The sequence below is a fragment of the Myxocyprinus asiaticus genome, chromosome 36 (assembly GCF_019703515.2).
Source record: "Myxocyprinus asiaticus isolate MX2 ecotype Aquarium Trade chromosome 36, UBuf_Myxa_2, whole genome shotgun sequence".
NCBI classification, from domain to species: Eukaryota; Metazoa; Chordata; class Actinopteri; order Cypriniformes; family Catostomidae; genus Myxocyprinus; species Myxocyprinus asiaticus.
In genome coordinates, this window is record NC_059379.1 from 35,229,584 (window position 1) to 35,257,524 (window position 27,941).

General features: G+C 35.5%; 1 protein-coding gene across 2 annotated transcripts in view; it reads left to right on the forward strand.

Annotated features, from left to right (window-relative positions):
• The window catches only part of arid5b (AT-rich interaction domain 5B), a 199,951-nt gene that overhangs the window by 55,860 nt on the left and 116,150 nt on the right, over positions 1–27,941 (forward strand). For both annotated transcript variants that reach the window (XM_051673717.1, XM_051673718.1), the window contains exon 4: positions 8,027–8,257. In XM_051673717.1, the coding sequence (XP_051529677.1) occupies positions 8,027–8,257 (231 nt within the window). The remainder of the gene's footprint in view (positions 1–8,026; positions 8,258–27,941) is intronic.

Sequence of the window (27,941 nt, forward strand, 5' to 3'; positions counted from 1 at the left end):
TAAAATGTAAAATAAATAAATAAATGAAATGATAATAAAAACATATGTCAAAGAATGGGTAACAGGGTTGAAAGTAACGGATGAAAAAGCTATTACTTATTAGGGGCTTGCTTCTTGGGATGATGTTATTTTTCTAGCAATAAACATTAAATAAAAATGTAATACAATTCATACATTTAAAAATAAAATGTAAAAACATGTCAGATGGATAACAGGGTTACAAGTAACACGGATGAACAAGGTTTTACTTAGTAAGGGTTAGCTACTTTGGATTTTGCTATTTTTCTAGCAAAAAACATTGAATAAACATACAAAATTAAATACATTTCATAAAATTAAATGAATAAAAAATGTCAGAATGGGTAGTAGGTTTGCAAGTAACAGGGTTGAATAAGCTATTAATTAGTAGGGGCTAGCTATTTGAGATTTTGTTATCTTGCTAGCAATAAACATTAAATAAACCTTTTTATAAAAATAAATAAAATAATAGTGGGGGAAAAAAAGCCAAAATGGGTAACAGAGTTGAAAGTAACAGGGTTGACAGCTACAATATTACTTAGTAAGGGCTAGCTAGTTTAGAAGCAAATGTATTTAATTTTGATTTGCAAAGACAAGCTCAAGGAAGTCGTGCTGACAAGTTATTAGGATAAACAGTTTTGTAGACTCCCATCACAAGCTCAGGCATGTTTGGGAGTGAAATTTAAACAAACGTTTTGAGATGTTTATTGAATTACCTTTTTTTTTTTTTCATGTTACATGTCATAATTGCAATGTAAAGTATTCTACTGGGTTTTGCCTTCGAAACAGTATGTTTCGAATTAGTTTTTTTTATTTATTTTTTTTCCTTGAATGTATCTGTCTCCTTCGGCTTTTTGTCCTGTAATGTGACATTCTGTCCTATTGTGAAATAATGAAGTCAAGAGACTTAATTTTCCATCTCATCAAAACAAACAAAGGTTTTGAAAATAAATAAAAAATGGCTTCATTCTTTTTGATTGATGTCACAGATCCTCAAACCAGCACTCAAAGGTTTATAGAACAAAAATAACATGAAATGTTTTTCACCACATACATCTGTGTTTTATGTTTAATTGGTCCTCTTTGGCAGCGGCGAGCAGTGGAGAGGTGGTATGTAAATATATTCCCATAGAGGCACATTTGACATTTTGTGGGGCACTTGAGCTGTAAATAGGGAGCAAACTGACATAGGAAAAGAAAGAGTCCATCCGTTCTGATCTGATAAGACCTGTTAGGATTACTAATGCAGATTTTAGCCTATTGATTTTGCAACCAATCAGTACCTACCTGTGGGTTTTCCTCCATCCTCTTCATAAAGGCTTCTCTTCAAGTGCATTAAAGAAAATTGCATAATGGGATTTTCACTGCTCTCAAATCATACTGTCGTCCTAGCCAATTAAATTGCTAATGATAAGAAATCTTTTCTTTAGTAAAGGTTAGATTTTATTAACAGTGTGGCTGTAGAGCTCTTTTGTGACCTCCTCTGTAGCTCAAAGCTAAATTTAATCAAGAAATCTGTACGTAGGGTCCATGCATGATTAGCACTTCCCTTAAAAGATGGACATTTTGAGACCGGCCTCAGCTGTGCTAATTGCAAGTAGAGAACAAGGAAGTATGTAATGATTGCGGGGGTGTGTGTGTGTGTGGTTGTGTGTGTGTGTGTGTGTGTGTATATATATATATATATATATATATATATATATATATATATATTTATTTATTTTTTTTTTTTTAATCAACACTGAAAATAATTTCGTATGAGAAACCTTGCATTTGCGTGGCTGTGAGTCTGAAAACTGAAGTCCCCCTTCCGAGTTGGTATCTCCCAGCTAGACGGCAGTGTCACGTGGTACCTGTTAATTTTCTCAGCACTGGCCAGGATGCATGGACTCACAGTTGTTTATTATTACTGGATGAGGATTTAAAAAAAATGTTTTTATAGATAATGCTGAGGCAGATTTTCATTCACAGGCATGAATCCTTGCAATTATTAGTTTTTATTAAAAAATAACTATCCAGTGTAAAATGTCTCCAAATGGATATAAAGTGTTCTTAGATTTAAATGCGGATGAATGGAGGAATCGGTTTTCAAGCGTCAAGCGCCCCCTGCAGGAATAAAACTCACAAGACAGTCAGTGGCTGACAACATGCAATTTCGGTCTGTAGGTCTGTAACCCACACAAAACATTCATATGAATTTAGAAAACATGAAATATATCACATGAGTCATATGTGGAGTCAGTGAAGATGTTAAAGGTGTCCATAGAAATGTTGTTTTTCATGGTGAGGAAAGCAGACAGGCATTTCAGATGAGCAGGTAAGAATTGTAATTTTCTGAAAGGGTAATTTCTTTTCTGAAACATTAACTCTAATGTTTGATATAGTACAGTGTATAAATATTTAAGAGTATGCATTGAATTATGGATGACGCGATTATACGGTTAATTTAACTGTAAGAATTTAGAATCCATTGTTAAAAACTGTGAAATGCTTCATTTACATGTGGCAAAAATATTATATATAATGTATAAATATATAATATATACGTTTTTCGTAAGATTTTGTAAGCCTAAATGGGAAAACTCTTGTGCCTGTGTGGGTACTGGAGCTGTTGCTATGGTTACGGATGGTGGTCGTGCTTTAATGGCCAGGTGTCACGAACTGAACGTGAATTCATTCATATGAAACTGAAGCTTAAACTCACAAATTCCAAAATATAACAGAGAAATTTGATCTATCAGACTCATAACCATCAAAAAAGCAACTTAAATCGGCTGTTTGGCAGCATTTAAATGACTGACTGAAGACAAAGGATGTAAATTATGCAGACAGAAAGTCCTAGAAAGATACACATTCTACAAATGGGACAGGATGCTCCACTAGTCGTCCAACAACAAACTAGTAAGTTTAATATTTTTAACTGTGTTGATTTTAAAGTGATGAATTAAAGATGGCACTTTTTGTAATGATTAAGCATGCTGATCGCGTGCGGTGCATTTGTATGTAATTACTATCAGCAAGTACACTTTGAAAAGTTATGTCTTAAATTGCATTGCTTCTGTACAAATTCACCGAATTCAACAATAAATGTCAATTTTAGTCATGATCGGACTTTAAATTGCCTGCTGTAAGCAATGTTCCCATTATTATGCAGTCCACAGGTTTATTTGTATGGTGTTGTGGACAGTATTTAGAATCTGTTGCTTATTCTTTATGTTGGGGTGTCTGACAGACAACGGATTGCTTTAAAAAACTGATGGAGAAGAAAAAACTATTTAATAACTACATGTTGTGCACTCACAATAATCTTACATTTACACTTTTGAAGCACTCTGGTTACATTAGCACATCACTGAGCTCAGGATGCACATAAGCAGTGTTGTGTCCTAGATTGGAGCGTCTCTTATTACCTCTTATTTTGTGTGTGTGTGTGTTTACCAGTTTTCTTATTATAGGGCTTCCCTTAGCATTCACATATCCCCCAGAAATACGTCAACTTAGACGTTTAGACAATTGTTATATGATATGCATTTTTTGCATCATTGCTGTTGCATAATAAGAAAATATGCATATAAATGTAAAACCGGTTAACCGCGATTTCTAACCTTCAAAAACTCTCACCGCAGCATCCCTACATTGAATATACTTTTTTTTTATTTATCTGTGCATTAATTTGAACTGTTATTATGCATTGTGTAATGTGTTGTAATGAAACATTACGACCCCCCTCCCAAAACCGACACCCCTGCTCAAAATTCTGTGTAAAGATGCAAAAGCCAGACTAAATTAAGCCTGCTCTGACCTGCCTCAGCCCCGAATATCAAAGGCAGTTCTGATGCTGATTAAATTCTGTGTAAATGAAATGCAGCATCAGAGCAGCCTTAAACTTTGTTGTTATGATAGAGCATATATTTCATAATTTAATTTCATATTTAAAAGTGTAACTTCGTATTTTCATTCATTTTATGTTTCTGTTTTTATAATTTTATATTTAAAACATTAATCTCATAACATTTATGCAGATGTTATTACTGTGTAAATGCATTTATGCCTGCTCTGAGCAGCATTAAACAGTCTGTGTAAATGCACCTAAATGCCACTTTAGATGCAGCTTCTGTGCCACCTTTGCAGTGTAAAGATGGCATAATATACTTTAAACGCAGACCTACTGAGCTCCGAGGTTGTTAATGGATCGTCTGTTCTTCTGTTGAAGAAATCAGTCCACGTATATATATATATATATATATATATATATATATATATATATACATATATATATATGTTTAATAGCGGAATTCCTGATTAAGAACTACACTACCCATGACCTGAGAGGAAAAATCCAGCAATCAGAGAGTTGTGAATGACACTGTGAATAACACAATCTAGTCGGTCTCCCTACACTCTCAAACTGCAAATATATTTGCAGATTTCTGAATAATTTGCCATATAATTCAAATATATTGATTTTAAACTTATATTCAATGACTTTAAATTAATAGTTTTATGTGTTTCCCTTGTTTTGTTTTTTTTATCCCTTTTTCTCCCCAATTTTGGAATGCCAAATTCCCACTACTTAGTAGGTCCTCGTGGTGGCTTGGTTACTCACCTCAATCCTCAATCAAGTCTCGGTTGCTTCCGCTGCCAATCCACGCATCTTATCATGTGGCTCGCTGTGCATGACACCGCGGAGACTCACAGCATGTGGAGGCTCATGCTACTCTCCACGATCCACGCACAACTTACCATGTGCCCCATTGAGAGCGAGAACCACTTAATCGCGACCATGAGGAGGTTACCCCATGTGACTCTACCCTCCCTAGCAACCAGGCCAATTTTGTTGCTTAGGAGACCTGGCTGGAGTCACTCAGCACGCCCTGGATTCGAACTTGCGACTCCAGGGGTGGTAGTCAGCGTCAATACTCGCTGAGCTACCCAGGCCCCACTGTTTTTCTTGTTTTTAATTCCATTACAAAATTTGCTATGCTTCATGAGATTATAATTAATTTCCCAAAGACATTAAGAACACAGTCTTGTTCCTTTGAATGTTTGTTTGATTTATTAATACTTTTTTTATACTTTTTTTGCGTGGTTGCACAAAATAAAAACAAATCTGTTGTCTATAATGAACTGAATATCAATTCAGCAGATAATGTCAAAATTATGACACTGTAGATTTTAATTGTTGGATACAGTCCAGAAAGTCCAAGCTGGTTAAAATGGAAGAGAAAGTGAGAGAGAATGAGACAATATGTGCTTCCCATTGAGGGAGACATAATATATGCAGTTAAAATCCAATAAAAGGATCAGCTGTATAAATCAAAAGTATCTCCAATTTATTTGAAACAAGTGTTGTAGTCATAGACCAAAATATGTTATAGCAATAGGCCACATCATGTTGTTAATGCTATTGGAAAAATAATCAGAATAATTTGATGGGCTATAAAACTATTTTCAGTCAAGTGATGAAACAGCTGTCCGCTGAAGTGCCTAGTGTAGATAGTTTGCATAGTTATTCAGCCTTTTGTTGAGCAGATGACTACGTTTTCTTTTTATTGCTTATGCTTATTATAGTATCAGGTTGTTAGCGTAGCCAGTTGCTAATGTGAGACTCTGTTGAAAGCAATTGTGAGTTGTGTCCTGTGCTGAGCGGTATTGTTGTGGCACATGGAATTGCTGCCAATGTAGAGCGATCCAAATCAGTCAATGAGAGCATTTACATGCACGTTTTTACACCGATTATGCTTAATAAGCCGACAATGCGTGTGGTCATGCAAACACAATAAACGGTGTTCCTTTATCGCAAGGTCATAAACTGATCGACACGGGCAGATTTTTGCCCATTACCGGCGTTCTTACCGGCTTATCCAATGTGCACATGTGTTGAGCACATGCCTCTTCACGATTTGACTTTAAAAGCAGAGAATAACGTGATTATTATCATGTAAATGTGGATTTCTTGCTTTGTCTGATTTTTTTAAATAAACTGATTTTTGGGAGTAATCAGCGTATTGGTGTGCATGTAAACAGGCTCAATTAAAAGGTTCCATGACCTTTGGATGCTGCTTAGTGGGCCATTCACACCGAAAACGTTTTTGTGTCCTTTTGCGCTGTTTTTCAGCTGTTTCTAATGTTAACCTAGTGTTAAACTGACATTTTTTACTGTTGTGCTGCATTGCGCAGTTTTTTTAGCATTTTTTAGACACTCTATTCAGGCAATTCATCTACCTTTTATAGCATAAATAAGTGTTAGGAATGAACAGCCCTTTAGGCCATGTCCTCACTAATACGTTTTAAGTTGAAAACTTCTTTTTAATATTTTCTAGCATCATCGTTTACCAAAGTATGCTGTACTAGAGAGAAAATGCAGTTGAGAGTGTAAACAAAATCGATATATTTTCAACCAAAAACTTATTTTTGTGTATGTGGCCTTAAAAGGCAGCTGTCAGAAATTACGTTTTTCATTAAGCTTCAATATTTGCCCCCTGGATTTGATTTTCACACATTTTCTTTTAGCTTTATGAGGTCATATGTTTTCTAATGCTTTTTTAAATACTTCAATTGAATCAATTTTTAACATAAATTCTTATTCTTGATAGTTGGATCTAATTCTTAATAGAATAATATAAATAACAAGGCCTAGAATAGGATAGGAGTAAGATTCAGAAGTATATCAGATGTTACAAATAAAACACAGTGGAATTCATTACAGGGGCATTTAATCCCCCCCCCCCCCCCCACACACATTTTGGGGGGAATTTTGGGGGCATTTTTTCTTCTTTCGAGTGATTTATTTTGTTGTTGCCCTGAGCCCCCATTCATTTCTGACCCTGAAAGGCAGCATGGCAGTTCACTGGGTTTTGCAGCAGAGCTCTAATGTCTTACCGTCCAAGATGAATTCTGACCAGGCCAACAGATGTAAACCCACTGTAAGGCTGTCAGTGGATCGTGTTTTATGATTCCCGCCAGCCGAATGTTGGCGAACATTGTGTCTGAATAAACTAGAATAGCTTGTTCTCTCCAGGGATGACATGTTTGGACTTTGCGACTCGCGTATAATCTTACAAGAGCTCGTATTCCGAGATGGCAGGTATTTGAGGTGGAAAGATGCGATGAGACTTTGACGGATTTTTCAGGTTCTGATTGGAAGACTAACAGGCGCACACTATTGCTCGAAGCTCTGGTCTCCAAGAACTGAATGACATGGCTTCCTGCCTGGAATCTTTTATATTGCCAATCCTAACAGAGAGTTGTCATGTTAAACCAGTAGCTCAGGCTGTAGTAAAACATAATAGCCCACAAATCTATATCAGAACCCCTGGGAGCCACTCTCTTCAACGTCCTCCATTATACTGTGAGATTAGCTATATGGACTCACAGCACTTCCATTTGGATTGAATTATCATTACTGCAAAGCTGATTTTGGAGACAGCAAGATTTATCAATGGTCTTTGTGCTGTACGTAACATTTTGCTGCATCCTGACTAAGAAACAGAGCTGGTGACTGAACAGAGAACGTTATGTTTTGCGTGCTGGAGTGTTGGTGTCCCAAAAAGGCTTTCTTGGCCAACCAGCATAACTAAAAAGACCATGTTGGTCGAAAAGCAAGTTTGCTGATCCACAAGCTAGACCAGCACCAAACCAGAATAAAAGCTCTAAGCCAGACTTTTCAGTTGGTGAGTAACTATGCTACTAACGCTACTAACTGAACTAAATTTTATTGAGGACCCTGAACAAAAAACATATTCTATGTAGAATCTTAGCTCTAGCTACTTTTTATTAAAACTTTGTAGTGTAGCTAATTACATCCAGTTTGAATGTAGTCGAATTACCTTTAATTATGTGTAGCTTGTAGTTTGACAAGCTACAGTTTCAAAGAAGCTTCCCCAACACTGCAAATCAATAAATCCATGATGGTAAACATTGTCTTTAAAATGACCTATACAAGTTTGATTGTGTTAACTTTGTAAAGTAAATGAAATAAATATCAATACTCTTTTTGTCTCTTTAGGTGATGGTGGCGAAGATAGAAGGGTTCTGGTACTAAGCTATCCTCAATATTGTCGGTACCGTTCCATGATCGCAAGACTACGGGAGCGGCCCGCCTTCCTTCTGACGGACCATGTGGTGCTGGCCCTGGGGGGCATCGCCTCTCTCACCAGCAACACCCAGATCCTGTACTGCAGGGACACGTTCGAGCACCCCACACTGGTGGACAACGAGAGTGTGTGCGACAATTCTGGTAAGTCCTCATTCTGAGGATTTTACAGTAAATGTGCGACTTACTCTTTGAAGTCTGATTGTGGCTTATTAGTTTGTTGAAGAAGGAATAAATGTACAGTATGAATGGATTACTGTTGTCAAATTATTTAATAACTAGTGGTGATTGCTAAGGCCAGCATCATTATTACTATTGCTTATACTATGATCAGACTTCTGATTTTCACCTTGCATACAATAAAATAGGCAAACAAAAAAATGAGTGACATGAGTCCTACCTAGAGTCCAGAATATCATAGAGAGGGTGTGCCTGTTAGTAACCAACTAGTAACCATCCAGAACAACCTAGAAAAGAGTGTAAGAAATTAATTTTGTATTAAAGGGATAGTTCACCCAAAAATGAAAATTTCTCATCATTTACTCACCCTCATGCCACCCCAGATGTGTATGACTTTCTTTCTTCTGCAGAACACAAACAAAGATTTTTGAAGAATATATCAGGTTTGTAGGTCCATACAATGCATAAAATGTGGGTGAGAAACAGGTCAGTATTTAAGTCCTTTTTTTTTTACTATAAATTCTCATCCATGCCCAGTAGGTGGCGATATGCACCAAGAATGCAAATGACCAAAAACAAAAGAACAAGAACATGAAGGTGAATGTGGAGATTTATAGTAAAAAAAAAAAAGATTTAAATATTGATCTGTTTCTCACCCACACCTATCATATCACTTCAGAAGACATGAATTTAACCACTGAAGTCATATTAAATACTTTTATGCTGCTTTTATGTGCTTTGTGGAGCTTCAAATTTCTGACAACCATTCACTTGCATTGTATGGACCTACATAGCTGAAATATTGTTCTAAAAATCTAAAAATGTGTTTTTCAGAAGAAAGAAAGTGATTCACATCTGGGATGGCATGAGGGAGAGTAGATTTTTGGGTGAACTATCCCTTTAAGGGCTAATTGATTTTATAGGTAATTTTTAACATTTATGATTACATTTTTTTCTAACTATATAAAAACATACTGCATACCATCCATTTACAGTATGTCAAATGCATCTAACCCATATGATACTAATTAGATATAATATGCATATGCTAAAATGAAATATTTCAATGAAAAACATAAAATATATATATTATTTTATATTATATTATATTAGAGATTAAAACCAACTAAGGAATCCCCCCCCCCCACACATTTTAAATATCTGTTACATTTTTGTTATTTTTGTCACATTTGCCCCAAACACTGGACAATAATGCACTTGCAATTGTGAAGGCGAGTTATGCACAGTCAAGCACCACTCACATTTTTCAGAAAATTTAAAAATCTATTTTTTACTGCATATTAGTTTGTTTAAAGATTAATGAATGAATGAACATACACATGAATAAATGATTAATGTCAAATCTTCTAAAATTTAGTCCACACTCTGCCTAGCTGTTTCCATATCACCAAAATAAGGCCTTTATCTTCATTATTTGACTGACACTGGGTTGCCATATGAGGGCAGGCAGGGTTATCGCTGTTGTGTTGCTGTACAAACAGGAATCAAGACTTCGAGCTGGTGATTGAAACAGACACTCGTGTCTTTTAGTGCAGCAAGCCTGTCGAGTTGAGAGTAAAGAGCTTGTTCTGTGATAGAGTATAATTCTCAGCTGAACTGAAAGTCTGTTTTTACACTGAGGTCTGAGTCCGTCACAGTCTGTCTGCTTGTGTCAGGAACATATTTCTTCAAAAGTGCTACTTTGATTTCAGAAACAAAAAAAAACCCCCAAAAATCTGAAAACTTCCACTTTGGATGTGATTATCGGCTGTAAGTGGCAGTCTCGCTCTCGGATGTTGACTTTGAAGTACATTCAATAGCTGTGCATGATCATGCTTAGTAATTGTTAGGTGTATTGTGTACACTGATGGTATCTCTATGTAACAAACATTGTTTGATGTTATATTATAACAGTTCTGGTTCTCTTATCTGATTGCACAAGTGGCATTCCTGATATTTAGTATAACAGCACTGGGGTGCTTCATTGTTTGGCGACACGCAACGGTTGATCCTGCTTTACTATTTTAATTAGCAGAGAAAAAAAATAGAGAAAATAAGTGGCCGTAGTGTGTCTAAACTGCATGCTACTTAATATTAACTTCTTGTAAAGAACTGTTGTATAAAAGCAATACTGAGCTATCATAGTGAAAAATAAACTAACCATCAGACAATATTGTTACAACTGTTCCTAAGTTTAACACCAAACCCAAACCTGAACATAAAGTCTTACCCAAACCCTAACATGATTTTAATAGGAGAATAACTTTTGTGTAGCACGGAAGAAAGAAAAATCAGGGTTTGGAACAAGAAGAGGGAAGCGTATTACAGGTTAGTAAAATGCATTAATCATTTGTATTGCATAAATAAATATGGAATGAGTAACCACATTTGTTTTCATTTTAAAATAAAGTGTTGGATAGCAAAACTTTTATGCCTGAATTGTATCGATTTTTAATTCTGTTGATTGGTTGGCCTCTATGGGAGTAAAAGTCATACCTCTTAGTGCGAGCCAGGTTGTATAAAATCTTCACCGTCTTTGTGCGAATTATTACGAGATGTCATGAGACTATGTTGTTTTAGAAAATAATTTGTGCTGACATAATTATAATTAACAATATTAAAATATGGTTGGTTGTTCTCTTTAAAAAAGAATGGGTCTGACGTCATTTCGATCAAAATGCAGCCAAAAAGTGTTTTTGAATGCATTGTGGTGGTTCGAAACAGCTTGTCTGGGCTGGCTTTCAGGAACATTTTCAGGGGCCATTTTCCAAGAACATGTTGTTGAATTTTGTATTTTATTTTTTAGATTAAGCCTATAAAATACAATAGATGGAAACCAGTGCATATTATGACCATGTTTAGTGTTAGCGTTAGCATTAGCACCACAAATGCAGAATGTAAACATGACAAATTATACATTATCTACTACATATATATTACTTTAAATCATCACCCAGTGGTAAAAAAACAGCTTCTTTTACTGATCTCATATGGATTCTACCCATAGAATGAGGCATGTAAATGGGTAGCACATTTTAATGTTATCTCATATTTAAAATGCTTCAATAAATGCCTCTGCCAGTGGCGTGGTTGGTGTCCAAATGTTCGCAAACAGTATTCCGTTTCTATAAATAGTATAAATTAGGCTTAAGTGTAATGGAGCCTATATTGTCCCGTGAATGTTTGCACAGTGTAAGAGTACCGTTTTATGGTGTATTTGCTGCTACAGATGCTGCCTCCGTGATGTTTTTTAAGTGCTGCACAGCACATTAAACTTATATGTATATCTAATATTTGATCTTGCATATGTTTTTTGTTAATAAACAGAATTATTAACAATGAGACTATTACATTTTGTGGATCGATCCAGAATCATTTGAGTAAGAATCACAATGCAAAAAAAGTGAATCGATAGAGCAAGTTCTCGTACTCCAATGCCCTGCAGTTGCTTGTATAAAGATTCCAGCATGTCAAATGAAAGTAAATAGCTTTGTGTTATTGTGATCACTGACACATCAAGGCAAATTCTTTGCAAAAATAATTTACTGACATCCGATTTTTTTATTGAATGTGACAAGACAAGTGATGTTAATCATCTGTTAATGCTGGAAGCAGTGCTTACACACAAAATATAAATGCTCTGTACTTTAATGTTTGTGACTCTCATTGGTTTGGAGGTCATATTCAAACAACACAGCTGTTTGTGTTCGGTTCGCTTTTCCATAGGTCCTGCCAGGCTCCAGTTTACGTGCTGGGATTCCTGTTGGAAAAACGCTGGGTTATTGAATGCTGTTTTGCAAAAGACGATAGAGCAGTTTACATAATTACATTTGACGAGAAGGAAAAACGAATTTACAGCAAGCAATGCATTCGAGAAATTGGCGTAAATGGGTGCCAAAGACTTCAATAAATGCTCTTAGGTCTCTGTGATTGCTCAAAAGCATAACTTAAACACTGTACTCTGCTTTAAAACCATGTTCTTTTCTGAGAAAGTGTAACATAAGTGATTCTATTTGAATCGGACAGCCTGCAGGGATTTGCATACCCTTGTTAATATGTCTTTGTTCTTGCTAGAGTTTTTAACAGAATCACGGCATGCTGTATTAAAACCCCAAAAAGTCATTTTGTTTAACTTAGTAGGGTGTGTTATTTATTAAGGCTTTAGCTCAACATATGAAGTCATTGTTCATGTAAAGGCTGACATACGCTGGATTTGTTACAGCGCGATAGTTCTGATGTTGGCTATTTCTGAAGTCAGGGCAGATCAAAAAATTTGAGAAAGAGAGAGAGAGAGAAAAAAATACTTTTTATGCTCAGATTGATGGTTACTTGGCGGAAAATCTTCTGTATTTAGCCTTGACTTTAAGTGTTTGAAGCGAATAACAGTTCTTGGCAATGAATAGGGGAGTTCTACAGAATTTAAAAGGGTCCAGTGCGTTATAGAAAAAGGATCAGAATGGAAAAGAGGGATATTTAAGGAAAATACAGCTGGAATTTGTGCAGATGTTATATTGAATATTTTTAGTTATTGGTTCCTCTGCTAATGGAAATAACCGCAGGGTTAGCCTCGCTCGCATGCCTCTTTGGTCACATGTTTGGAGACATCAGGATGTTAAATTGACTAAAGTCTTATCCTCACTTGAGTGGGCTTTAGGGGAGTGGGTGAGGATTGAGTATATGGAATTTAATGTGATGTTGGGGAATTTTACTCAGGCATCAGCTGATTTTGAGCCCTGCTTATCACATGGTTCCTAATAACATTCAGTAACCATAACATTTCAACAGATTTTGGTTTATTAAAATATTATTATTATTATTATTATTATTATTATTATTATTATAGTTTATAAAATAATTGATTAATAATTAAAATATTAAATATTAAAATGATTAATAATAGACTGTATATGAGTAAATATAATATAAATATACAAATATAATTATATATTATATATTTATTTTGTCCCACATAAAATGTAAAAAAAAAATAAAAAATAAAAAAATTTTTTTTTTTTAAAAGTTGTTAGTTTTTAAAGTTGTTATCTTAAGGTGCTATTTCTACCTGATCTAACCATTTAAAATATTTGTGTTGGTGTAATCCCAAGTAATCAAGTTGATTCAGTCATATTTTTTTTTTTTTTTTACTTCAATAAAACCAGTTATTTTAGATGATACAACATCAGACACTTTTTTTGGTTACCTGGCAATTCGGTGAACAGGGTTCCCAAACTTTTTGACCGAGACTGATCTCACAGTGAATTGGAAACAGTAGTTTATTTTTCCTTAGCTAAAGTCTGTGCTTACCGAAATTTGAAACACTGCCCCCAGTGGACAAAGCTGTAACTGTTCTTGGGCGTATGGGCACGTGAGAGCTCCTGCATATTTTATAAACTGAACCCCCCAATCCAAACCTAAACCTAACTATCAGTGGAGTTAAAATGTAGCGTTAGTGAGAAAAATGCAACCTCCGAATCACGCTTGTCACTAATTAGCGATTTCTTTGTTGTTTCAATGTGGGTCCCGAACCCGGGTCTATTATACAAGTAAAAGTTTCCTTTTGCATCTTTCCGTGTATTTCGTATCCAAAGACGAGACCCAGGCAACCGATTTTCATTTCATGTCTCTTTTAAAATCCTTTCTGTTATTTACAGTCAGCTGGTGATCAAAAAGATAAAAAGAATCTAATCATGCATTGCACGGATGAGGGAAACACAACTGTTCAACTTCTCTCTCGTTAATATGCGCTGCACTCACTCAACCATAAACACTAGCTCGATGAGCTGCCATTCTCTTAAAGAGACAGTACTAATTTAGCGCTTGTTATTCATATCAATGTAAACTCAATGAAAATCGCACAAGTGCATATAAACAAACATATTACAAAATGTAGTAATGTAATAAATGTGTAAATACATAAATATTCAAAAGGCACAATCATACAACTTCAGAATAATAATAAATATGAAAAAACAAACAAATACAAATCTTTAAAAAATCTATGCAAGGGTTTGGTAAAAATACGTTGTTGTTTTTGCATAGTAGTTTTGATAGAGTAACACTTAAATTATTATTTTTATAATATAATTATTAATTCTATTTTCATTAGGTTCCAACCTTTTTTCCAACCTTTTAATTTGTATGAAATTTCAAACAGTGACAACAGCTTGTTTCATTACTAAAAATGCAAATTCATGACATCATATAAATTGATAGAATGTGAAATTTGTACACAAGCTAAAATGTGATTAAAACGATCAAAAGCGAAATATGAAAATAAAATGTACAATCTTGCATACTATGTTGCGTGAAATCATATATATAAAAACGAATATATAATGCCCCATCTCGGTTTTCTTAATATCTTTAGTTTTCAGTTGCGTACCGCTTACATGCTGTCAAAATTCTAGTGAGTAAAAACAAAAATTTACTAGACAATAGGGCTGCAACAAACGATTATTTTGATAATCGATTAATCTATTGATTATTTGAGCAATTATTCAACTATTCGGCAATTATTGCAACGATTAATCATTAGCTCTTAACCGATTATTCAGCTTGTGCCCCGACTTAAAAGGTTGTATTAAACGTGCTTACTAACAATAAAGACAAAAATTAACAAGATACATGTACTTGAGAAGCAACATATAAGATATTTAGACTTGCTTTAAGAGAATGTATCTTAAATATAAGTGTATTTTGTGTATAAGTGTATTTTTTCACTTGGTTATACTTCTGTGAGTGCAGTAAAGACAAAATACACTTATATTCAAGATCTATTCTCTAAAAGCAAGTCTAAATATCTTATATGCTGAATGCATCTTTTTAAAGGATTTTTAGATATTTTAAAGTATTTGTATTTTTAATATTATACTCAACATTCTCAGATAACAATTTTTTTCTTCTTCAGTATAGCTGCTAAAGAAAATGTAAATTTTCTTAAATGAGTTTTAGATATTTATATTGGAAAACAAGCCAGAACAAAAACAAATCAAAAATATATTTTGTTGCAGTGTATAATGGGGCGAAGACAACCCTCTCTCACCTTTCTGTTCACTTCAATCCATCTTTAACTCACAAAAAAAAAAAACTCTCTCGCATTAATAAAGCTGCGTATTGCCAATTTTCTTCAAGATAAGAAATGCACAGTGACATATATTATGATTCAATAAGTCGTGAGCCATCATGTTATAATCTAGCTGCAGTAAGCTCAAGGGACGAGCGTCCCTGCGACAGAGTGTGCATCAGCCGTGTGCAGTTTCAATCCCCCCCCCCTTAGATCGGGACATTCACGCAACTCATAGAAGAGGCGATGGCCACACAGAGAAATGCCAGTTTCGGAGTATGATCTGCTTCCATACTATTTGAACTTTAATAAAGATATAACGCATTAAATATAACTGCATTTAAGATATAATGTGGGGATGTTTCCTTTAAAGACGCTCGACACACAAGTTTTGCTTCAGCAGAGCTGCAGCTCCAGCTCCACTTATTCCACAACGAGAATTGCAGATCACAACATCATAATCTGCAATCATGATGTCACGTCAGTCAGTCAGTCAGTTGGTGTGTAGAGCGATAGAGAGAGAATGAGTGATCATGTACTCTTTTTAGTTTCACTTTCCAAAATGCGCACTCTCCACTCCAGGCGCTCTCAATCTCTCATCAGTCACTAATCCAAGCACTATTCTGTGAGAGCTCTGATTGAAAATATATATATATATTTGTCGCAGCACCACTGACAGTTTAACTTTCAATAATGGCATCGCGTTTTCTTGCAGTTGTTCAATAATTAGTGATTTGTGATACAACAAAATGCTAGAGACTGTAAAGAAATCATAGATACTCATGATTTCTCACTAAAGCGGTTTTGGAGCTTGAAATAGATTACTTATACTCTTATTTTTGAATGTATCTCTGTTGTGTATGATGCTCTCAAATTTACTGGTTGCCAGTGTGTCACAATGATCTTTGATAGTGACAACAGAACTATTCATAACTGTTATTAATTCTAATAAATGCATTTCACAATTAATGCAAATTTTACAGTGTGGGGCATAAACATATTTCTGCAGCATGCAACTTATAAAAGTGTAGCAAAGAGCACTTTATAAAGATTTTTTTTTTTAATTGGATCGGTATCAGCCGATCTCAGTGTTAAAAAATCTGTGATCGGTATTGTACTCAAAATAGGTATTAATACTGCTTCATCCATCAATTACAACTTCTGTCCAATGCCAGCTTTGTGACTTCATTGTAAAATGTTCACAAAACATTCTGTGCTGAAATGTGCCACTTAAACTGTTAAGATCAGGCTGAAATGATCAGGGATCTTGTTAAAAATAAACTTAAGCCGTTCGTCTCTAACATTGGAATTCTTCAGAAGGATCTGCAGAGTGGCAGGTGCTACACAGCCAGGAACAGCACAAGGTTTGATACATTTTTCCCACATTTTACTCTTATTGTAAGTTTTTCTGGTGTTTAGAAATAGTATCGTTCCTACTTTCTTTTATTACCTCACCATTAGCCAAGTTTCTGAAAATTGAATAGGCGCCGATGATGTTTAAATGTGGGTGCATATGTTTTAAATGACCTGAGATCAGAGAGCTGGGGAAGTATTTGTAGTATAGTTTCAATAAATTCTCTTTTGTCACTGGAGAGGACATTTTGAGTTCTTAAAGTTACTGTTTTTTTTTTTTTTTTTATAGTACAATAAACTCTTTTATCTCAAAAGATCAAGGAATATTTGATTCCTTATGATATGACTCCTTTATTAGAAAGATTCAGCCAAACTCTCCTCTAAATATGAGAGAAAACAAGTACAGAAAAGCCAGAAAGAAAGAAATACTTTTATCTTAAGGATGCAACCGGAGTTTGTAGAGGGCCAGAGAGAGGAGGAGTGTTTAGATGGACGTAGTTAATAGGGTTGACATAAGGGTGAATTATTGAAGAGAGTTTGTAGGTTGATGTCATGTTATGGCCACAATATTATTTCCCTCTCTTGATTCATATCCTCTCTCTGAGGAGGTCATTATTAGGAGGTTAGTATTATTACATGAGGATGTACTTAAGACGGTACTGCACAATAGCAGCATTATGGAAGTAGTGAGAGACAAAAGTGTGCTACACACATTGTCTGTGGCGCTTCTGAAGATAGGAACTAATGTTCTTAAGTTGTTCTCGTCATCATTACGTGCTGTGTGGCATGTTCACTCTTTGTTCCTCGCAGGGGTATAAATCACTCCTTTGCGCAGTCTTGTGGTTTATTAATTGTGGTGTTTTATTTATTTTTTTTGTGCAAAATGATATTACATGTTTCATTACACATATCGTGGCTGTTCCGAGGTGAAATGTCCATTGAGTGCTGCTAAAAGTGAGTTATATATTCTCTGAAAAAGATGGGGGTTTTTTCTCTCCTTTTCTCCCCAATTTGGAATGCCCAATTCCCAATGTGCTCTAAGTCCTCATGGTGGCGTAGTGACTCGCCTCAATCCGGGTGGCGGAGGACGAATCTCAGTCGCCTTCATGTCAGAGACCGTCAATCTGCGCATCTTATCACGTGGCTTGTTGAGCGCATTACCACGGAGACATAGCGCGTGTGGAGGCTTCACGCTATTCTCCGCGGCATCCATGCACAACACACCATGCGCCCCACCGAGAGCAAAAACCACATTATAGCAATCGCGAGGAGGTTACCCCACGTGACTCTACCCACCCTAGCAACCGGGCCAATTTGGTTGCTTAGGAGACCTAGCTGGAGTCACTCAGCACGCCCTGGATTCGAACTCACTACTCCAGGGGTGGTAGTCAGCGTCTTTTCTCGCTGAGCTACCCAGGTCCCCTACAGATGAGGTTTTTAAAGTTAATGCTCTATCGAGTTTAAATAAACAAAACTGACATCCCTACCTTCAATGTTAAACCTAAACTTAACCGTTATATCATAAGAAAATGTGAGATGAAAAAAAGAAAGAAAACGCAATCCCGTCAATTTGTGCTGCTTCTATGACAATTTTGGCTCATGTGTTGACTCGCGTGCTCTTCAGGACTCCTTTGGATAACAAGGGCAATGCTCTATCAGTATGTTTCTGTACGGCCTGCTTCTGTATTATTCCGAATGGGTTTGATAGGCAGACAGAGTGGATGCTGGTTAATCCATCAGTGGCTGAGCTATGTGACAGGAATGCTGTGTGTGTGTGATTACAGTATGACTGTAACACAGTGGCTGCAGGGATTATTAATGATAGCATGTTGTTAAGTGAGAAGATAGGCCCCATTTATATTTCTCATCAAGATGCTGCTCAGTTTAAGCTGTTGAGTGTTAATAATTTGCTCTTTAATAAAGCGCATTACATGTGATGGTGTGTTTTCCCCCATTATAGCAGTTTTGAATTCGGACAGAGCGCACTGGATTCGTCTGCTCCTTCATTTAGACACCGTGTTTACCACATACACTGCATTAAAAATGGGTCATTTATTTTCTTTCCCTGCAGATCTCAGCAGCGCTATTGCAGCACTGGGAGAAATCTTAAACAGGCCGACAGAAACAAGTGCTCTTAATAAAACATTCACACAAGACACACAATTCTTTTAAGAGGATTGTAAAGTAGCATTGGGGGATTCATTGGCAGGTTTGTATTGGATGATATTAGCATGTTGCGGACAGTGACAGGAATATTTTCCCAAGCACGTGGTTCTAGATCTGTGGTTCTCAAGTGGTGGGTCACGACCCAAAAAGCGGTCACAAGTCTGTCCTGCTAGAGTCCTGGACAATGGAGATAAACATCATGCATGGTTAGGATAGCAAAATAAATAGGCTCATACGCTTTTAAGGGGTAGGAGAAATCATTCAAACACTTGATTATTTTTTACGCAGTTTGTCAATTGGTAGAAACTAGCAGATGCCAATATGGACAGGTTGAATGACATGACCTCATCCTCAAAAACATTGGCCAAAACAGACTGATTACACTGTGAATTTGGCGATAGGAGGTCAAAAATTGGCTTATCGAAATTTAAAACCACTGCCCTCATTGGCCGAAGCTGGAAGTGTCGTTGAGGTGAAATGTTTGAAATGTCCACAGGGTGCCACCAAAAGCAAGTTGTATTTTTTGTTGTAAATTACAAAATGCAGTCAACAGGAATGCATATTTTTTTAACCTTACTCCCTAATCCAAAGCCCCAACCCTAAACCTAACCATCAGTGGAGTAAAAAGGTAATTTTGGAACAAAAATGCAGTCTCTGAATCAAGCTCACCATTGTTTATGTGAACGAAGTTACTTTTTGGTTTCCATGGGACCAGAACCTATGTCACAGAGATTGCTCACAACGTGCTATCAGTAGTGCCACATGGAAAAGTAAACACATTTGAAGTTATGCAAACATTTCTGATTAATGATGCTGCTTGTCAGTAATTCAGCAGAATGGGGTCGATTTCAGGCTGCATGAACATTTGGAAGCAGCATGTCATTCCTGTCTGACATCAAATGCAAGTTTACTTATAATGAAAATAAACTTTTTTTTTTTTTTTTTTTTTTTTTTACCACAAAGTGATTTTGGCAATGAATTATTGGCTGCCGAGAGCATGAAACTACTGGGTAAACCTGGAAAGTACAGGAAAAAGCCTGGAAATATCAGCGATTTTTTAAATTACAATTGCCAGACCTGGCAAATTAATTAAAGACATGGACGTGGGAGTTTAGCGATAGAGGTTGGAAGTTCTGTTGCTAAATTCGGACTTACCGACATTTAAAACCACTGCCCCCAGTGGCCAAAGCTGGAAGTGTTGTTGAGGTTTAGTATGTGAAATATCCACAGGGTGGTGCCAAAAGCAAGTTGTAATTTTTGTTGTAAAGTATGTAATATATTTACCAGGAATGCATATTTTATTAACCTTACTCCCTAACTCAAACCCCAACCCTAAGCTGAGTAAAAGGTAATTTTAGAGCAAAAATGTAATCTCCAAACTGCACTTACCATTGTTTATTTGAATTAGATTACTTCTTGGATTCCACCATGAATACTTGTTTTTTGGCCAACCACAATGTGATTTGTGCAGTGAATTATTGGCTGCAGAGTGCATGAAACTACAGGATGACTGTAGAAACTACAGGGAAAACCTGAAAATATAAAATAATAAAAAAATTACGATTGCCGGACCTGGCAATTGAATAAAAGTCGTGGACATTTATAAAATCTTAAAATGTTGTGGAAAAATCTATAGCGAACATTAATATAGTCTCGTTATTTTCAGCTCTAAGACATTTTTATCAGTTAGAAATTACTCTTTGTGAGTGCAAATGTACAGAATTATTTAAAACAAACAATTAGAAAAGTCCAGGAAATTCATTAGGAAATTCATAATTCATTAAAAGGTTGTGTGACCCCATTACTAACAATTTGCCTTTTTGGCCTATGTCAATGTCATGTTAATAATTTTGCATATTGTTTGGATCTGTGCAGCTCATGGTAATATTAGTTAACTTATATTATTTATATAAGTTAACATTATCCCTTTATCCCTCTCAGGCTAATCAGCCTGATTAGGAGCCGGGTGTGTAGAATCACGACCCGGCCCCACCCTCCGCCCTGCCACATTATATAATACATTTATTTATTTACTTCTGTATGATAAACAATCTTTTTACTGTGTTGGGTCACCACTTCAAAACCAGTTGAGAAACACTGTATAAGAGCCCAAACACTGGGAAAAGCTGTGGGAGGATGTTGTGTGGTTATTACATGTGGCTTTTGGAAGATTAATAATTGGATGCTGGGAATGGATTCATCATTATATGAGCACATAAGTGACTTTTTCGAATATAGAGAAACAACAGGCACTCACTTTTTTCCCACCCCGTATATTTCATCTGGAAGAAAAAGGAAAGAAATAACTGCAGGCTGAATTACCTATTACCCAGTTCCTGTTGCAATCGGAGCCGGTCCTCAGGCATTCTACTTAAATAAACAAAGCTGTCTCCAAATTGATTCAGCATTTTTAAGACTTTCCAGCTAATTCACAGCACTTCTCTTTTCTATTTATGGTTGCTGTTTCTGTTTAAGTAGATTGGATTCAAGCTTCTTTCACCGCTCTTGCTTCTTCATTAGAATTGAATTTTAGGTGGTTTGTTTGACAGCATGTACTTTGTGTTCACCAAAACAAAATCTTCACTAAAACTAAAAGATATCCCACATTCTGTGGGAGTCTTTCTCTTTCTCTCCCTCTAGATTGAATGCAAGTTATTAATGTTGTCCAGATGTACTGTAGTTTCCGCACTGCATTGTTAAGATGTACAGGCACAGGCAGGAACTATCCACTTTAATCACTCTTAAAACTCTGCAGAAGGATTGTACAAGTTTAAGTAAATAAAATGTTAAATGATTATTGTTTTTAGCATTTAAAGGAATTACTTGTTTCTAATCTGTATTACTTTTTTTCATACATGGAACACAAAAGGAGAAACTTTAAAGAATGTCCTGGCTGCTCTTTTCCAGATAATGAAAGTGAATAGGGACTGGGACTGTCAAGCTCCAAAATGACAAAAGCACCAGAGAAAGTGTGATAAAAGTGGTCCATACAAACTGACAAAGTGATATCAAATGCCATGGTTTCTCATGTGTCTTGTGACCAAACTTGACGTGAAACGTCTAAAGGTGCCATATTTAATTTGAAAGGTATTTCAGAGGGTAAGATTTTCAATAATTAATTACTTAAAATTTTGTTCACACAGTGCTATCGTATGACTCAAGAAGATCTGGAAGAAAGCAAACGGGTTGGATGAACTACTTTTATGGTGTGTTTTTGTCATTTTTGGACCTTGGCAGCCTCAGTCACCATTCAGTTTCATTATATAAAAACGAGCGACCAGGAAATTCTTTACAAACTGTTTTTGTGTTCCACAGAAGAACGGAAGTCACAAGGGTTTGGAATGACATGAGGGTGGGAAAACAGTAAACAAGTAATTGTTTATTTTTGGGTGAAACTACTCCTTAAAACCATGCAGTTATCCCGATATGCAGGAATTTACAGTCATCATTTGCATGAAACAAGGACTGGAAGGCATTTGTTAATGCTCTCTATCTCTCTTTTGTAACTTTTCTGCTATGCAGACAGTTGTTGGAAATGTATTAGGTCATACTGTAAATTTAATATTTGATTCAATCTTTTTTCTTGTTTCACAATCTGGTTTGGATTACTAAAGATTTAAGATCTAAACATGCATTTTTTAATAGCCCATATGCCTCATCCATGTGTCTTATTAAGAATTCAAGGAGAAACTGAAGGACTGATTCTTTTTTTCCAATTTCTCAATTCATAGTCCTCCTTTGCGCATACATTTCTCCACACATTTCTCTAATTCCCAACCAACTGAAAACAAATGATCGCTTAAAATCAGAAAATATTTGATCTTTGAATAGAATTTGCATAATTATCTGGTGAAGTATGATATTTCTCCTTTTTCATAATGAATAACATACAGTTTGTCCAGATGTATTGTATTACATGCCTTGTCAGCCTGCAGTCTTGAGAATTATCATTCACTGGTTAAGCGCTGGGTGTGTGAATGTGCATGTGTTACTCATGTAATTTGTGGTAGCACCGCTGTGACTGTGGGACATCATTTATCAGTTCAAATTCATTCTACAATGTTGTGCTTGTATTTGTTACATGCTTGCTAATTTAAGATATTTTATTACACTTTCAAATACACAATGATGTTTTGTGAAGTTAAAAGTCTCATGTTAGGTACTTTTAGGACATACAGTATATCAATGTCCATTGCAAAGATTATTAGGCTAGAAACATACAGTATTTCACACAAGCCTTCAGATGCAAATGCTTAGGATGCTGCCCCATTATACATGATTAGGTAAGAAAGATAATTTACACTGGTACATAAATGCAAATTTTGCAAAATTCGTCATCAGCACAGTACACACGAGTTGTCATAATGCGTTTTCGTAGAATTTGTCCGTACAGCCTAGTAAACCTCATTTGATTGGTTACTAGAAGCAGGTAGACCCGCCTTCCCCTCGCACTTGCAAAACTCTTTTCAGTGAGAAATTCATGTCACAAGTGTGAGTGCAACAAAGGGAAGATGGAACAGTGTATATTGGATTATTTCTGTAAAATATTTATGCCATAAACACAAGTCATTTACACGTTTGCACATACGTTAGTTTATTTTACACATACAGACTGATTCTACGCAGTCAATCCGTTTTGCTGTCCTTTAAACCCTTTCTTTGCTTGCATATCGCTGATTGTAGGTTTGCAATGTTTTCGCCCATGTTTAGGTGCAAAAACAGTGCCAAAAGTGTAAGCGCAAAAAAAAAGGAAGTCAGAAGAATACACACCAAATTTACTGTGTTAATACAAAATTACATTTTCACAACACATAAATTACACTTATGCAAAGAATTAAAGTATGGCTAATATTTTTTTCTTATACTTGCAACTTGATTTACACCTTTACAAACATTCTTTGCGCATGCAATTTATTTTTACGCTTGCAATTTTATTTACGCTTTCACAAATCTTTTTTTTGTGCATGCAAATTTTTCTAACACGTTTGTAACTTAATTTATGCTTTTACAAATCTTACTCTGCACATGAAAATCATTTAGGCACTATTTTACCTTCATACAAGTACACATTACATTCTAAAAGCAAGGGTATACTCAAGGGTAGTCTTTCCATGTGCCGGTGCATCTCAAGCAAGTGCGTGAGACGTAACGGAGACGTAAAATGAAATTTTGCCATCAGCACAGTATGCACGGCGCAGTTTTTCTAGACACGCAGACGGTCTGCTGTTGACTGTAATAAAAAGTATTACAAAACAGTCAAAGTGACTGAATGCGTCTGCACTGGCTTGTAGTCAAAATAGTAGGCCTGTACGTCAGGGTCAGAAATTAAGAAGGGCTTGGGGCAAAAACGCCACGAAAGTGACAAAAATGCCCCAAAATTCAAAACCCTGCAATGAATTCTTCTGCTTATATTTGCAACATCTGATATAGTTTTTGTATTAATGAACTGATTACATTGAAGAATTTGACATAAAAGGATGAGACACAGATTGTTTAATATGGTTAGGAAAAAAATACAGAGGACCAAATTACTTAAAATTAAATAATTAAATAATCATTTAAATATTTAAATAAATTATTAAAAACATAATGAAATTATTAAAAAAAAGCTAAAATAAATATTGAATTAATCATTGAATCAATCAATAAATAAAAATATATATATATATATCATTTCTTTTTGTACTCTATGTATTTAATATACGTAATATAGGATGCATATCACAAGGCACTGAAATCATTTTTAATGTCCTGTCAGTTGTCTATGTATTAAAAAAAGTGATGTTATTATGTAGGTCTATGTCTTTATGTCTTTATTTGTCTATATGCTTTTATTGAGTTGCTTATTGTATTAATTAATATATAAATCAATCAATAAAAATCCTTTGCATTTCATTTTAACACCCACGGCCATTGTCATTGAGTGACATGCCTTTTAGCTTGACCCTGAAAATGAGAATGAAAAGACATGAAGCTCATGTTTAAATGAAAAATCAACCTAAACTAAATGCTTAAATGAAAATGGACACAAACTAATGCTTAAATTAAATACAAGGGATATGTTTTTTTTATTTTTTATTTAGTGATTATAGTTTTTTTATATATGATTTCATAATGTAAGGATTTATTAAATCATTTAAAATTTAATTTTGAGTAATTTAGCCCTCCATAAAAAATGCCCTCATAAAGGTAATAATCACCCTGAAAATCAAATCCAGGCAGTAGATATTGCTCCTTAATTTATAAGTTAATAAGTTCTAACAGTGCTATAATTTGAAAGGTTAAGCCAGCTTATGTTTTGGGTGCTGGTCACCCAGCATGGGATGCTGGTGTGCTGGTGTCCTCACAAGGCTTTTAAACTATCTCAACCAGCTTTATCAGAAAGACCATGCCAGTCAACCAACTTCACCAGCTAGGTTTTGCTGGTGAAAATCAGAGCTATGCTGGTACACCAGCACCAAGCCAGCACTAACCAGCATAAACCATTCTAGAGCATCATGAGAGTTCCATGCTAGTTAAGTGGGTCTTTTTAGCAGGAATGTGTCTTAATCTGATATATTTTCATTTGAAAAAAAAACAAAAAAAAACAGGGTAGTTGGTTTACACAGGGATCAGGTTTGACTCATTCATCAAAGTCTCTCAGGTGTCTGTGTCATGTTTGGACCACCGTGTTAGCCCTCTCTGGCTTTTCCATGAAAGGCTTTTGAAATCCATCTGAGCACCTTAGTGCCTGTATTACACTGGATTCGAGCTCAGCAGCCACCCTGCATGAATCACATTTAAAATGTATCTGGACAGCGTTCCTGAGCTCAGAGAACTTCTCGAAGACAGAGAGAAGGAAGTAGAAGTAGGGAAAGGTGCGTTGTTTCCAACCAAATTTTCCAGTAAGTGTTTTTTTTAACGCATCACATCAAATTAAAACCAAATTGTCATTATTTCCACTTAATGCTCCCCGAGGCATTGGAGGCTTGGCGGTCTGACAGCCGAGAGTGATGTATACTACTTTATTTAAGTGCTAAGAGTCTACACCCCTACCTACACACGCACACATCCCCTACTCCAATCACATACCCAACCCCCAATCCATCCCTTCTGTCATTAAACCCACAGTTAAAATGATGTCAACATCGTAACCCAACAATTGGACATACACCCAGCAGAATGTGGGATAGACCCCCCCCCCCCAATGACCACCAGGATTAATTGAAATGGGCATAAATGGATGGATCACTTTGACGAGTTTGTGTTCCCAGCCTATATTTTTTAGACAACATGATCTCATAAATATTTGTAGGTATTCGTACTTAAAGGACGAGTAGAGTAAAAGTGTTTGCGAACAGCGTTGGGTAGGTTACTCAAAAAAGGAATCCTCAACTAATTACTACTTCTATAAAATTTTATTCAGATTACTTTACTGATTACTTAATTGAAAAGTAATCACATTACCAATTATTCTACTTTTAAGTTACATTCTAAAACACTTCAAAGCAAAGTTTTTGTTTTTGAATTCAAAATAATGTCTTATTAGGTGGTGTACGCACTTCAGCTGTCGCAGAAATGCAAACAGACGTACATACGAACATATTTCGAGGTTTTAATTCTGCATAATACTTTTTTAGAAATGTGTAAGTAAATAATGTACTTAAAAGTAATTAACTTAATTGAAAGTCAGTAACTATAATCTGATAACTAGAATTTAAAATGTAATGTAGTATACTACTTTTTGTCTAAAAAGTCATTATATTATGGTGACTAATTACTTTGTAATAAGATTACACCCAACACTGTTTACAAATCCTTTAATGTTGAAAGAATGTTGAATTCATATATTGATTTAAATGTATTTATTATAAGTAGTTGTACTTTTTGACATTTATAATCAATCTCAGTGATATAAAGAGGACAAATGACTTTACATTTATTAGTCCCATCTGGATTTCATTTATAAGTCATTTTGTAAACATTTAGATGTTGTAAATGCGTTGATATTGTACATTTTGGTTTCTTTTTGTGTTTATTTTGTATGCACGAATATCTATAAATGGCAAGTATGAATGAGATCACTCTGTTTAAGGGCACTTTAAACATAGTCTTAGTTTTTTTTTGTTTTTTCCCCCTTAGCAAATCCTGCAAGACAAATCCAGGTTTTGTTCGGAATGGATAGTCTGTTTTTTGACATTTGAGGTTGTGCTGATATTTTTAGTGTTCTCTGCTGTGATTTAGACTAATTGCTCCGCTGTCTCCCTTTAGTTTTAAGAGCTCAATCTTAGCAATAAATTCTCGAGAGAAGCGTTGACGCTTCTCGCTTAAACGAATCACCTCTTTTTTCTCCCTTTTCTGTGTTCTGGAAAAGAGCTGTGCGTGTCAACACTTGAAAAGCGTTTGTACTTTTGTAAAGGATTTGGAGTAACAGCCATGACTTGCTTTGATTCGGAATGCTGTACAGAGAAAGTCAATATTGAACTTGATTTTTAGTTGCACTTATCCCCAACAGACTACTTACAGGCAAGTTCAATAATTCATGCCAAAAAATGGAACTCAACCTTTCAGGGCCAAGAATTATTTTTTCAAACACTGGGAGAAAAAGAAAAACTGCTTTATAGACAGGTGAAATGTCACTTGAAGCTAGATTGCGGGTTTATTTCCCATTTTTCAGTGCTGTGTTTTGTGGCCTGGTTTTCTGGGCGATGTTTTGATGCAGCATCCTATAATTTATTGCCATGCTGACATCTACAGTGCATTTCCCCTATAAACATTTAATGAGACTGAATACATGGACGTGGAAGAAATACACATCTATTCTTTATCTTTTCGATAATATCTTTAAAGTAAATCCTGCTTCAAGGAATACTGTTGCTGACCATCAGGGAAACATTACTTCCTTGTTTGTGGAATCCTTGTTTTTTTTGGGGGGTGTTTCTTCAATAATAGGCACTTTAATGTCCCGGGGGATGACTTTTATTAAAACTAACAGATTTTTGCTTTTTTTTTTGTCTTTTTATTATATGGTCACATTAAAAAATGTCTTGAAAGCTTTTTACCAGGCCCTCATAATTTATTTTGTAT